Raw genomic sequence first — 14,273 nt, 5'->3', positions numbered from 1 at the left:
CTACTCTTCCTGGGGTAAACATAATTAGACTAGAATCCCAGTGTTATGGGCCTAGTTCTGCTTTAGATGGGGCAGTGAATCCCAGGGTTATGGGCCTAGTTCTGCTTTAGATGGAGCAGTGAATCCCAGGGTTATGGGCCTAGCTCGGCATTAGATGGAGCAGTGAATCCCAGGGTTATGGGCCTAGCTCGGCATTAGATGGAGCAGTGAATCCCAGGGTTATGGGCCTAGCTCGGCATTAGATGGAGCAGTGAATCCCAGGGTTATGGGCCTAGTTCTGCTTTAGATGGAGCAATGAATCCCAGGGTTATGGGCCTAGTTCTGCTTTAGATGGGGCAGTGAATCCCAGGGTTATGGGCCTAGTTCTGCTTTAGATGGAACAGTGAATCCCAGGGTTATGGGCCTAGTTCTGCTTTAGATGGAGCAGTGAATCCCAGGGTTATGGGCCTAGTTCTGCTTTAGATGGAGCAGTGAATCCCAGGGTTATGGGCCTAGTTCTGCATTAGATGGAGCAGTGAATCCCAGGGTTATGGGCCTAGCTCTGCTTTAGATGGAGCAGTGAATCCCAGGGTTATGGGCCTAGCTCTGCTTTAGATGGAGTAGTGAATCCCAGGGTTATGGGCCTAGTTCTGCTTTAGATGGAGCAATGAATCCCAGGGTTATGGGCCTAGTTCTGCTTTAGATGGAGCAGTGAATCCCAGGGTTATGGGCCTAGTTCTGCTTTAGATGGAGCAGTGAATCCCAGGGTTATGGGCCTAGTTCTGCTTTAGATGGAGCAGTGAATCCCAGGGTTATGGGCCTAGCTCGGCATTAGATGGAGCAGTGAATCCCAGGGTTATGGGCCTAGGTCTGCTTTAGATGGAGCAGTGAATCCCAGTGTTATGGGCCTAGGTCTGCTTTAGATGGAGCAGTGAATCCCAGGGTTATGGGCCTAGTTCTGCTTTAGATGGAGCAGTGAATCCCAGGGTTATGGGCCTAGCTCGGCATTAGATGGAGCAGTGAATCCCAGGGTTATGGGCCTAGGTCTGCTTTAGATGGAGCAGTGAATCCCAGGGTTATGGGCCTAGTTCTGCTTTAGATGGAGCAGTGAATCCCAGGGTTATGGGCCTAGTTCTGCTTTAGATGGAGCAGTGAATCCCAGGGTTATGGGCCTAGTTCTGCTTTAGATGGAGCAGTGAATCCCAGGGTTATGGGCCTAGCTCGGCATTAGATGGAGCAGTGAATCCCAGGGTTATGGGCCTAGGTCTGCTTTAGATGGAGCAGTGAATCCCAGTGTTATGGGCCTAGGTCTGCTTTAGATGGAGCAGTGAATCCCAGGGTTATGGGCCTAGTTCTGCTTTAGATGGAGCAGTGAATCCCAGGGTTATGGGCCTAGCTCGGCATTAGATGGAGCAGTGAATCCCAGGGTTATGGGCCTAGGTCTGCTTTAGATGGAGCAGTGAATCCCAGGGTTATGGGCCTAGTTCTGCTTTAGATGGAGCAGTGAATCCCAGGGTTATGGGCCTAGTTCTGCTTTAGATGGAGCAGTGAATCCCAGGTTTATGGGCCTAGTTCTGCTTTAGATGGAGCAGTGAATCCCAGGGTTATGGGCCTAGTTCTGCTTTAGATGGAGCTGTGAATCCCAGGGTTATGGGCCTAGTTCTGCTTTAGATGGAGCAGTGAATCCCAGGGTTATGGGCCTAGTTCTGCTTTAGATGGAGCAGTGAATCCCAGGGTTATGGGCCTAGCTCTGCTTTAGATGGAGCAGTGAATCCCAGTGTTATGGGCCTAGTTCTGCTTTAGATGGAGCAGTGAATCCCAGGGTTATGGGCCTAGCTCTGCTTTAGATGGAGCAGTGAATCCCAGTGTTATGGGCCTAGTTCTGCTTTAGATGGAGCAGTGAATCCCAGGGTTATGGGCCTAGTTCTGCTTTAGATGGAGCAGTGAATCCCAGGGTTATGGGCCTAGTTCTGCTTTAGATGGAGCAGTGAATCCCAGGGTTATGGGCCTAGTTCTGCTTTAGATAAAGACACTGGGATTCACTTCTCTGTCTGTCTTTTTGACTTCTGTTTAACACTAACAGTACTTCCTAATTACAGAAGCAGCTTACAACACTGGCATTACCCCTGGAAATACTACAAGAGCAGAGTGAAGTGGCCTTTTGTCCCAGCACTATACAAGATGATTCAACTTCTTATTAAAAGACCATGATTAGAAGAATCAGTGTAGTGCTATGAATGGACAGCCATGAATATCTCATATCCACAAGACTGTGACTCACAGCCCAGAAAAATACCAAAATAACCTTTCGACTAGTACTAAGCCTAGTGCCCAGCATGAAAATGACAAAATTAAAGTTGCACTATAGAGAAGAGAATCGTTTGTACCATCTAAAAAAAAAAGAAGATTTTCCATAACCCAAAATATTGTATTTTTAAGTGTTTGAAACTGGTGTACAAAACCGAAAGAAGCAAAAACTAAACTTAAGACCGGGAAGCATATAAATAGCACACAGAACAGATCTACCGTTTCTTAGAGACTTCCTTTCAATAAGAATGACATATCGATAACACACATTTCTATGTGAATTTAGGTCAGGTCCCCCAAAACGTTACATATTGCAGCTTTAAAGGGCCAACAGTCATAGTGCCCTATGAACAAAATATGAGGGAGCTCAAAAAATGCCATGAAGAGGGGTGGAGGAAGAGGAGTAGGGCGAAGGTGTACTTACTGCAGGTATGACTGCCAGTTGACCTTGTTGGCTCGGACTTCAGCTGCCTTGGCAGCGATGATGTTGGTGGGCACTGCAGCGTCCACCGCCCCGCGGATATCCATCCTGATACAGCTGTAGGATACCTCTCTGGACAAGAATGAATAACTACCTGGAAGGAAGGAGACAGGTGGGTTTGATTGATAAATAATACTCAGTCATAAATCAACACGTCATTGGGATACACACACATATATACACATACAAACATAGGGAGATTTTGCATCATTCATTTTTCATAATAGCCTAATTCTGCAGGTGAGAGCTCATGACCAACTCTGTAACCAGATCAGCTGCTTTAGCTAACGCAACATTACCCAGTAGCTAGCTAACTTGGCTAATGTAATGCAATGACATGTTGGTGCAGTAACGTTATTGACCAAACATGTGCATTATTTAGTTACAATGAGAGCACTTGTCAACAAATCCTGAAATTAGTGTTGTTACTGAATGCGTTTGAGTCGTCTCGCCAGCTAAGTGAGCTAACTGGCTAATGTCAATACCCTGGTGCAAGCTAACGATAGCTTAATTTAGCATCAATGCCAAGATATTCTAACGATATAACACACAATACAGAACCTATAATCTCATAGAAACATTCCAATACAATTTTCCTACCGTTAAAACACACAAGCCAAATAGAGCATTAATTTCTGTGGTTTAAAATCAAAAGGCCACCAGTATCTCTCCGCTAACAACTACAACGTGATGCTGTCAGCAGGAAGCCCTAAAATCCAGTCAGCTGTCCTCGGCCCTTCAATGACGCTTTACGTCGCTTCAATGACGCTTTACGTCGCTTCAATGACGCTTTACGTCGTCACATCCCAGTGTATCTATTGTAGGGAGTAATAAATGTCCCTTCCCCAAGCAAGGGAGTGATGAGGAGCACGAAAGAAAGAAAGAAAGTGGATGATGGAAGTGGATTCTGAATTACAATGGCGATAGAACTAAGGAGAATTGGAATGTTGTCAAAAATAATGGAAAACGGAGCAAAGTAGTTTACAGTGATGAGAATGACCCTTCGTATCTAGTAGGAGTACTGTTTGTAAATGAGGAGCAGCTTGGCAGAGTACCAATCTGGAAGAAACCATGAGTTATCCAAACTGGTAGAGAGAGTGCTGGGTAAAGTGAAGGCTGTGAGGATCACGAGATGCAGGCTTCTTTGTTGTTGTTGTTGTTGTTGTGCCTCTGCGGATCAGAAGGAACGTGCGTTGTATCTTAACCGATTTCATAAGTTTGAAGTGTCATGTGTGTCTCTTCGGAACAGGGCACCCCTCAACAGGGCTGACAGGGTTGATATTGAAGAGATGAAGCATGTCGATGAATTGTGTGGAATCGTGTCGATGAAATGGTGGAAAAGTGAAGTCTGTCAGTTATTAATTTTTTAAATGGAGTCTCTCCCTACTCAAGTGCAGTTAGGGTATATGAACTACAGAGTCAGAGCATTTATCCCAAGACCAATGCAATGTGATCATTGTAAAACTTTTGGTCATGTAGCAAGTGTTTGCAGAAGGAAGAAGCCGAGATGTCCAAGTGGAAAGGATCATATGTGTTATAAAAGTGATGAATATGTGACATGTTGCAATTGTGGTGGGAACCATGAAGCCACGTCTTCTGAATGCCCCACAAGGGGGAAAGAGAATCAGGTGGCCAAAGCCAGGGTTGTACAGAGCATTTCATACTGTATGCAGCAGCTGTGAAAAGGGTTGAGGTTTTGAATGGTGCATCAGAAGAGTCCATGGTGGTGGATTGGCCTACACTGCAGGCTGCAGGGGTTTCCTTTCACCAGCAGGTCCTGACATTTTAAAGGTTAAGAAGGTGGACTTTGTGGCATGTATAGCTGTGGTAATTAATGGCACTGCCGAGGTGGAGAGAAGGTCCAGGAAGATAGAATTTATAGTGTCTGCGGCAGAGCGGTTCCTGGGGCTGAAAGATTTCTCAACGAAGGAGTTACATGCAATATTGCCACAAGCCGTACCACCCTCTCAGGTTCTAGAGCCGTACCACCCTCTCAGGTTCTAGAGCCGTACCACCCTCTCAGGTTCTAGAGCCATACCACCCTCTCAGGTTCTAGAGCCATACCACCCTCTCAGGTTCTAGAGCCGTACCACCCTCTCAGGTTCTAGAGCCGTACCACCCTCTCAGGTTCTAGAGCCATACCACCCTCTCAGGTTCTAGAGCCTGAGAAGGGTGATTTGGAGAACTAAAAGGAAGAAGTGGGAGTTTGTTTGTTTTGGCAATGTACTATTTTTATTGGGGTAGATTAAGTTAGCTTCACTATTACGTATGGATTTTTTAAACATTTTGGTTTCAAACCATACAGTTGGCTGCAATACACCTTTTTGGGTGTAGTCTGCCATAAAACCTACAGGAGAAGAATAAGAAGGGAGTGATGATTCGAGAGGCAACGTCCTCTGTGAAAATCTTAAAGTTTAGCTTAAAAATGTTAATTACTGTACCTATCAAGCTAACGTAGCTAGCTACAGTTCCAAATAGCTGGCTAGCTAGTTTTACAGTTTGGTAATTTATTCCAACACACTACAGAATTCCCCAAAATATGTTTATGAAGCTAACTACGTTTTATAGGCTCCTCACTACTAGGCTGGCACATAGGTGAAATTAAGAGGGGAAAAGTGACCAAATGATTAGGGTGAGGCACATGGGCTACTAACAGTTTACTACACAACATACACTTAGTATAACTTTCTTTGCTACAGTATACATATCTCCCTGGCATATTACATAATTTATGCAGCAGCATACAATGCATTTTTGGACTCACCTTGTGCTGTGCTCACTTAAACAGGAAGGTGGTGTGGTCTGTCATTCTCTGGATTCATGGTGCTTTCAAGACAACTGGGAACTCTGAGGAAAAACAAGGTCGAATCATGATGACGTCAGTGATCTTCAGCTTGTAATTCCAAATTGGATGACTGTTCAAAACGTATTTTCCCAGTGGAGCTCGTTTTTTTTTGTTATAGTTCCCAGTTGTCTTGAAGTCAGATTTCCTAGTTCCAAGTTTCCAGTTGTTTTGAATCATGATGACGTCAGTGATCTTCAGGTCGGCAGAAGTCATGCTGGATTGACAGCATGGCCAATGTTGAATGTGTATCATTTTAAGCCTGGAAAAGAGACCCTTAAACACAGACTTGGGACCACACACCCACTCCACTGAATAGCAGGCTAGTGATTGCTTTGCAATGCTTGCAGTTAGCTACTGATTCATTGCAAACCACTCATTGTTGAATTTACGATTTAACTTGTTGTGTAATGTTTAAGTCCAATGGCCGATGAGCACCGATACGTTTTATTTAAAAAAATGGTGTGGTATTTTAGTTGGATCCCCATAAGCTGATGCAAAAGCAGCTACACTGCCTGTTTACAACAAGAAAATGGGCGGGGAGCTATTAAATGTTGGATACAGGCAGGCAGAAGATGGTGGAAGTATGTGTTTTGGGGGATGCTCAACATTGCAATCATAAATGTGTACATTTGTCTTTATTATGAATCTCCATTAGTTCCTGCCAAGGCAGCAGCTACACTTCTGGGGTTTATTATGAATCCCCATTAGTCCCTGCCAAGGCAGCAGCTACACTTCCTGGGGTTTATAATGAATCTCCATTAGTTCCTGCCAAGGCAGCAGCTACACTTCCTGGGGTTTATTATGAATCTCCATTAGTTCCTGCCAAGGCAGCAGCTACTCTTCCTGGGGTTTATTATGAATCTCCATTAGTTCCTGCCAAGGCAGCAGCTACACTTCCTGGGGTTTATTATGCATCTCCATTAGTTCCTGCCAAGGCAGCAGCTACACTTCCTGGGGTTTATTATGAATCTCCATTAGTTCCTGCCAAGGCAGCAGCTACACTTCCTGGGGTTTATTATGAATCTCCATTAGTTCCTGCCAAGGCAGCAGCTACACTTCCTGGTGTTTATTATGAATCTCCATTAGTTCCTGCCAAGGCAGCAGCTACACTTCCTGGGGTTTATTATGAATCTCCATTAGTTCCTGCCAAGGCAGCAGCTACACTTCCTGGTGTTTATTATGAATCTCCATTAGTTCCTGCCAAGGCAGCAGCTACACTTCCTGGGGTCCAAACACATTAAGGCACTTACATTACATATAAAACAGTACATCATAACATTATTACACCACTACATATCTACAATACAAAATGTATAATGCCACCATACAACGCTATTTCAATGTATGTGTGTAGAATGCTAGCGTTTGTGTGTCTGTACCTGTGTGTGTGTGTGTTCACAGTCCCCGCTGTTCCTTACGGTGTATTTTCATCTGTTTTTTAAATCTGATTCTACTGCCGCATCAGTTACCTGATGGGGAATAGAGTTCCATGTAGTCATGGCTCTATGTAGTACTGTGTGCCTCCCATAGTCTGTTCTGGACTTTGGGATTGTGAAGAGACCTCTTGTGGCATGTCTTTTTGTGTCCGAGCTGTGTGCCAGTAACTTGGTGCATTCAACACTGATTCATTGCAAACCACTCATTGTTGAGTGAAAGAGGCCTGAATACAAATGGTGAAGTCAATCTCTCCTCCACTTTGAGCCATGAGAGATTGACATGCATATCATTAATGTTAGCTCTGCGTGAAGATCCAAGGGCCAGCCTTGTTTTAGATTCCGTCTCTCACAGTTGAAGTGTACCTATGATAAAAATTACAGACCTCTACATGCTTTGTAAGTAGGAAAACCTGCAAAATCGGCAGTGTATCAAATACTTGTTCTCCCCACTGTATATACATACTGACTAAATACTTTTTTGCCCCACTGTATATACACATACCTATATACACATTTTACAGACAATCTATTTTACAATAGTTATCTCGTGTGTTCTTAGTCCTTCCTCTATTTCTGATGTCCATCCAGTTTGATTTCTATTTGTAACTGTGCTATTTCACAACATTTCTGAACCTATATACATTTTACAGACCCCGTATGTTTTACATTGTTTATCTTGTTATTAGTCCCACCCTTCAGCGCCATTCAACCCCTCCCATCTATCTCTCAACATCATCCATTTCGGATTTCTATTTGCCATAGATTTTTCAACTGTGCTGTGATGCTTCACAAAAGTACTGAACCTTTCTATTCTCATAGCTTCTACAGATTGTAAATTCAAAATAAACATTTTTGCTAAAATAATTATTATTGATTGATTTGACTAGGGCTTTTCAAATCACCCAGTATTGCTATCTGTAGCGTTAGTTCTAGGCAAATGTTGCAATTCTTCAGCCATTACTGGACCTGTGACCGAAAATGAGCTACATATGGACAATACCAAAATAAATTATCTAATGACTCTGCCTCCTCACAGGAGAATCTGCAGAGCTGGGAAGATTGTATCCCCCATATATATAACATTCTATTGGTTGCAATAATTTTGTATACTAATTTAAATTGAAAAATGTGAAGTTTTGAATCCGGCGTTGTTTTGTGTATCAATTCATAAACCATGTGCCATGGAATGGGTACATCGAAAATCTCTTCACAACTATTTTGCAATTTATATGGCACAGCTGTCAGTTTTTTGTTCCTTAAATGAAATTGGCACGTTTTTATTTATCACACTTTTCTTTAACCATTTATGTTCTTTAAAACAGGGCCGACATACAAGTTCCTTACTTGTCCCCCCTTCTACTTGCCTCTTCCATTTTTGTGGTAATGCTGCAATTAGTTGGTTGTAATTTTGGGTAGAGCAGATATCTCCATATGTCTGTGTTAGCTGCATGTGTGACATAACTCCACCAGTCCTATTTATGATATCATTCACAAAAAGTATACCTTTTTAAACATTTCTTTGAAAAATACATTTTTTTTTATCAATTAGTATATTTGAGTTTTACCACAATATTTGCTGTATTATTTGTTCTGTCTTTTCAGGTGGATTCAACTGAAATTTAAACCAACTTTCTGAGGCTTGTTTAAAAAATAAAGATATTTTGGAGATTATTTCCTTTTCAAACAACCCAAAGTGGGCCGGTGTAATCTGAAAGGGGAAAAAGGCCATTCTTGAACATAGGATGAGACATTCCTACCAATTTACTAGAGAACCAGTTTGGATTTACGTATAACTTTTGTATGACTGATGCCTTTAGTGAGAGGTCAAATGCTTTAATATTTAATAATTTCTGCCCTCCGAATTCATATTCGTTATATAAATAGGCCCTTTTAATTTTGTCTGGCTTACCATTCCAAATAAAATTGAATATTCTTTGTTCATATAATTTAAAAAGCAGGTCACTAGGTGTAGGCAAAACCATACACAAATAGGTAAACTGTGATATAACTAAAGAGCTAATCAGGGTGATTTTTCCACAAATAGACAGGTATTTTCCTTTCCATGGTAGCAAGATCTTACCTATTTTTGCTAACTTTCTATAAAAATGTATTGTTGTGAGATAATTTCTTTCTTTTGGGATTTGTATACCGAGTATGTCCACATCTCCATCAGACCATTTAATTGGTAAACTACACGGTAATCTAAAATTAGAATTTTTTTACTGATCCAATATCATAATTTGGTTTTAATCCAGAGAAGATAGCAAAAGTATCTAGATCCTCTATGAGGCCGTGGAGAGACTCTAATTGTGGTTTTAAAAGAAAACATGAATCATCAGCGTACAATGACACCTTAGTTTTTAAGCCACAGATGTCTAATCCCTTAATATTATTGTTTCATCTAATCTTAACAACTAAAATTTCGATGGCAATAATAAATAGATATGTCGATAGTGGACAACCTTGTTTTACTCCTCTATAGAGTTTTAAACTTTCTGAGATGTAGTCATTATTTACTATTTTACACCTATGGTTACTATACAAAACTTTAACCCATTTTATAAGAGATTCCCCAAAATTGAAATATTCTAGGCATTTATATATAAACTCCAGTCGTACTTTATCAAAAGCCTTTTCAAAATCAGCTATGAAAACCAGGCCTGGTTTCCCCGATATTTCATAGTATTCTATTGTTTCTAGTACTTGTCTTCTATTATCTTCATGTTTAAAAAAAAAACTGTCTGATTAGGATGAATAATATCTGACAATACTTTTTTACTTCTATGCGGCAAGCATTTTGCATCACAACACTGAAGTGTAAGTGGTCTCCATTTTTTTAAATGGACTGGATCTTTATATTTTCCACTTGGGTCCTGTTTCAGTAATAGTGATATCAGACCTTCTTGTTGCGTGTCTGATAATCTACCATTTATATAGGCGTGGTTAAAACATGCTAATAATGATTCTCTGAGTATATATATAAAAAAGTTGTGTATACTTATAATGGTAGGCCATCCAGCCCTGGAGTTTTCCCAGACTTAAATACTTTAATTGCATTAAGAAGTTCCTCCTATGTAATATGCCCTTCACATGAGCCTTTCAGTTCCTCCTATGTAATATGCCCTTCACATGAGCCTTTCAGTTCCTCCTATGTAATATGCCCTTCACATGAGTCTTTCAGTTCCTCCTATGTAATATGCCCTTCACATGAGTCTTTCAGTTCCTCCTATGTAATATGCCCTTCACATGAGCCTTTCAGTTCCTCCTCTGTAATATGCCCTTCACATGAGCCTTTCAGTTCCTCCTATGTAATATGCCCTTCACATGAGCCTTTCAGTTCCTCCTCTGTAATATGCCCTTCACATGAGTCTTTCAGTTCCTCCTATGTAATATGCCCTTCACATGAGCCTTTCAGTTCCTCCTATGTAATATGCCCTTCACATGAGCCTTTCAGTTCCTCCTATGTAATATGCCCTTCACATGAGCCTTTCTGTAAAGATGTTAATTTTACATTATTAGGGGGAAAAACATACAATTAGTTTCAGTTAGTGGAGATGGAGGAGACTGAAACTAAAACATACAATTAGTTTCGGTTAGTGGAGATGGAGGAGACTGAAACTAAAACATACAATTAGTTTCAGTTAGTGGAGATGGAGGAGACTGAAACTAAAACATACAATTAGTTTCAGTTAGTGGAGATGGAGGAGACTGAAACAAAAACATACAATTAGTTTCAGTTAGTGGAGATGGAGGAGACTGAAACAAAAACATACAATTAGTTTCAGTTAGTGGAGATGGAGGAGACTGAAACTAAAACATACAATTAGTTTCAGTTAGTGGAGATGGAGGAGACTGAAACAAAAACATACAATTAGTTTCAGTTAGTGGAGATGGAGGAGACTGAAACTAAAACATACAATTAGTTTCAGTTAGTGGAGATGGAGGAGACTGAAACTAAAACATACAATTAGTTTCAGTTAGTGGAGATGGAGGAGACTGAAACTAAAACATACAATTAGTTTCAGTTAGTGGAGATGGAGGAGACTGAAACAAAAACATACAATTAGTTTCAGTTAGTGGAGATGGAGGAGACTGAAACTAAAACATACAATTAGTTTCAGTTAGTGGAGATGGAGGAGACTGAAACAAAAACATACAATTAGTTTCGGTTAGTGGAGATGGAGGAGACTGAAACAAAAACATACAATTAGTTTCAGTTAGTGGAGATGGAGGAGACTGAAACAAAAACATACAATTAGTTTCAGTTAGTGGAGATGGAGGAGACTGAAACAAAAACATACAATTAGTTTCAGTTAGTGGAGATGGAGGAGCCTGAAACAAAAACATACAATTAGTTTCAGTTAGTGGAGATGGAGGAGACTGAAACAAAAAACATACAATTAGTTTCGGTTAGTGGAGATGGAGGAGACTGAAACAAAAACATACAATTAGTTTCAGTTAGTGGAGATGGAGGAGACTGAAACAAAAACATACAATTAGTTTCAGTTAGTGGAGATGGAGGAGACTGAAACAAAAACATACAATTAGTTTCAGTTAGTGGAGATGGAGGAGACTGAAACAAAAACATACAATTAGTTTCAGTTAGTGGAGATGGAGGAGACTGAAACTAAAACATACAATTAGTTTCGGTTAGTGGAGATGGAGGAGACTGAAACAAAAAACATACAATTAGTTTCAGTTAGTGGAGATGGAGGAGACTGAAACAAAAACATACAATTAGTTTCAGTTAGTGGAGATGGAGGAGACTGAAACAAAAACATACAATTAGTTTCAGTTAGTGGAGATGGAGGAGACTGAAACTAAAACATACAATTAGTTTCAGTTAGTGGAGATGGAGGAGACTGAAACAAAAACATACAATTAGTTTCAGTTAGTGGAGATGGAGGAGACTGAAACTAAAACATACAATTAGTTTCAGTTAGTGGAGATGGAGGAGACTGAAACAAAAAACATACAATTAGTTTCGGTTAGTGGAGATGGAGGAGACTGAAACAAAAACATACAATTAGTTTCAGTTAGTGGAGATGGAGGAGACTGAAACAAAAACATACAATTAGTTTCAGTTAGTGGAGATGGAGGAGACTGAAACAAAAACATACAATTAGTTTCAGTTAGTGGAGATGGAGGAGCCTGAAACAAAAACATACAATTAGTTTTAGTTAGTGGAGATGGAGGAGACTGAAACAAAAAACATACAATTAGTTTCGGTTAGTGGAGATGGAGGAGACTGAAACAAAAACATACAATTAGTTTCAGTTAGTGGAGATGGAGGAGACTGAAACAAAAACATACAATTAGTTTCAGTTAGTGGAGATGGAGGAGACTGAAACAAAAACATACAATTAGTTTCAGTTAGTGGAGATGGAGGAGACTGAAACAAAAACATACAATTAGTTTCAGTTAGTGGAGATGGAGGAGACTGAAACAAAAACATACAATTAGTTTCAGTTAGTGGAGATGGAGGAGACTGAAACAAAAACATACAATTAGTTTCAGTTAGTGGAGATGGAGGAGCCTGAAACAAAAACATACAATTAGTTTCAGTTAGTGGAGATGGAGGAGCCTGAAACAAAAACATACAATTAGTTTCAGTTAGTGGAGATGGAGGAGCCTGAAACAAAAACATACAATTAGTTTCAGTTAGTGGAGATGGAGGAGACTGAAACTAAAACATACAATTAGTTTCAGTTAGTGGAGATGGAGGAGACTGAAACAAAAACATACAATTAGTTTCAGTTAGTGGAGATGGAGGAGACTGAAACTAAAACATACAATTAGTTTCAGTTAGTGGAGATGGAGGAGACTGAAACTAAAACATACAATTAGTTTCAGTTAGTGGAGATGGAGGAGACTGAAACTAAAACATACAATTAGTTTCAGTTAGTGGAGATGGAGGAGACTGAAACTAAAACATACAATTAGTTTCAGTTAGTGGAGATGGAGGAGACTGAAACTAAAACATACAATTAGTTTCAGTTAGTGGAGATGGAGGAGACTGAAACTAAAACATACAATTAGTTTCAGTTAGTGGAGATGGAGGAGACTGAAACAAAAACATACAATTAGTTTCAGTTAGTGGAGATGGAGGAGACTGAAACTAAAACATATTCTTAAAGTACTTTACTTCCTCTTTCAAAATATAATTTGGTGAATCATGTGTGACTCCATTTGTAACAAGTTTCAACAAAAACATTTTTGTAGTATTTCTATATTGAAGATTGAAAAATTATTTGGTGCATTTATTCACATATTGCATCCAGTTGCTTTATTTTTATAATCTATTACACTGGATCTTTCTGGAATAAGTTCCTCCATTTCTTTGTGTTTTTCCTCTAACTTATTCTGTGCCTCTATGGTACAGTTTATATTGCTATCTAACTGTACTGTTTGTCCTTCAATTCCCTTTGTTAATATGGACTCGTGATCTAAATTGATTTTGTTTTATAGATAAGTACTGAATTGCATGGCCTCTAAAGGCACATTTAAAAGTGTCCCATACAGTAAGGGGATCTGCTGTACCTATGTTATGTCTGAAAAAGGCTATTATAAATTCTTCTGTCCTTGTTCTAAACAACTTATCTAGTGGGCTTTGATTCAATTTCCAATATCCTCGCCCACGTGGAAATTCTGTAAGAGTAATACATATGTCAATTATGTGAAGATCCGACCACATTCTGTCCCCCATCAACACTTTTTAAACTTTTGGTGCCAGAGAGAATGGCATAAGAAAGTAGTCAAGACGACTAGGTTGTGCAATGTAACAGCAATACTGAGAGTTAGGGTTGCCACCTGTTTGATAAAATACGTAACGGTTCAGTATTTCACTGAAAGAATAAACGTTTTGTTTTCTAAATGATAGTTTCCGGATTTGACCATATTAATGACCTAAGGCTCGTATTCCTGTGGGTTATTATGTTACAATTAAGTCTATGATTTGATATTTGATAGAGCAGTCTGACTGAGCGGTGGTAGGCAGCAGCAGGCTTGTAAGCATTCATTCAAACAGCACTTTACTGTGTTTGCCAGCAGCTCTTTATGAATTCAAGCCTACCAACTCCCGAGATTAGGGTGGCAATACATAAGTGCCTATAAGAACATCCAATAGTCAAAGGTATATGAAATACAAATGGTATAGAGAGAAATAGTCGACGTGTCATAATTCCTATAACTACAACCTAAAACTTCTTACCTGGGAATATTGAAG

At 40.0% G+C, this 14,273-nt stretch overlaps 1 protein-coding gene across 4 annotated transcripts in view; it reads right to left on the bottom strand.

The window, feature by feature from the left end:
• LOC109875738 (V-type proton ATPase subunit H-like) overlaps nucleotides 1-3,546 on the bottom strand; it is a 30,698-nt gene extending 27,152 nt beyond the window's left edge. Inside the window, exons 1-2 of one of the 4 annotated variants that reach the window (XM_031806734.1) lie at nucleotides 3,368-3,546; nucleotides 2,711-2,861 (exon numbers count right to left, since the gene is read on the bottom strand). In XM_031806734.1, the coding sequence (XP_031662594.1) occupies nucleotides 2,711-2,814 (104 nt within the window). In that variant the 5' untranslated portion in view covers nucleotides 2,815-2,861; nucleotides 3,368-3,546. The remainder of the gene's footprint in view (nucleotides 1-2,710; nucleotides 2,862-3,367) is intronic. The other 3 variants (XM_031806735.1, XM_031806736.1, XM_020468162.2) reach the window with 3 other exon arrangements.
• Nucleotides 3,547-14,273: the final 10,727 nt, after the last annotated feature.

This window comes from Oncorhynchus kisutch, linkage group LG27 (genome assembly GCF_002021735.2).
Source record: "Oncorhynchus kisutch isolate 150728-3 linkage group LG27, Okis_V2, whole genome shotgun sequence".
Classification (NCBI taxonomy): domain Eukaryota; kingdom Metazoa; phylum Chordata; class Actinopteri; order Salmoniformes; family Salmonidae; genus Oncorhynchus; species Oncorhynchus kisutch.
The sequence above is the reverse complement of the archived record's forward strand: the minus strand, read 5'-3'. Positions and strand labels throughout refer to the sequence as shown.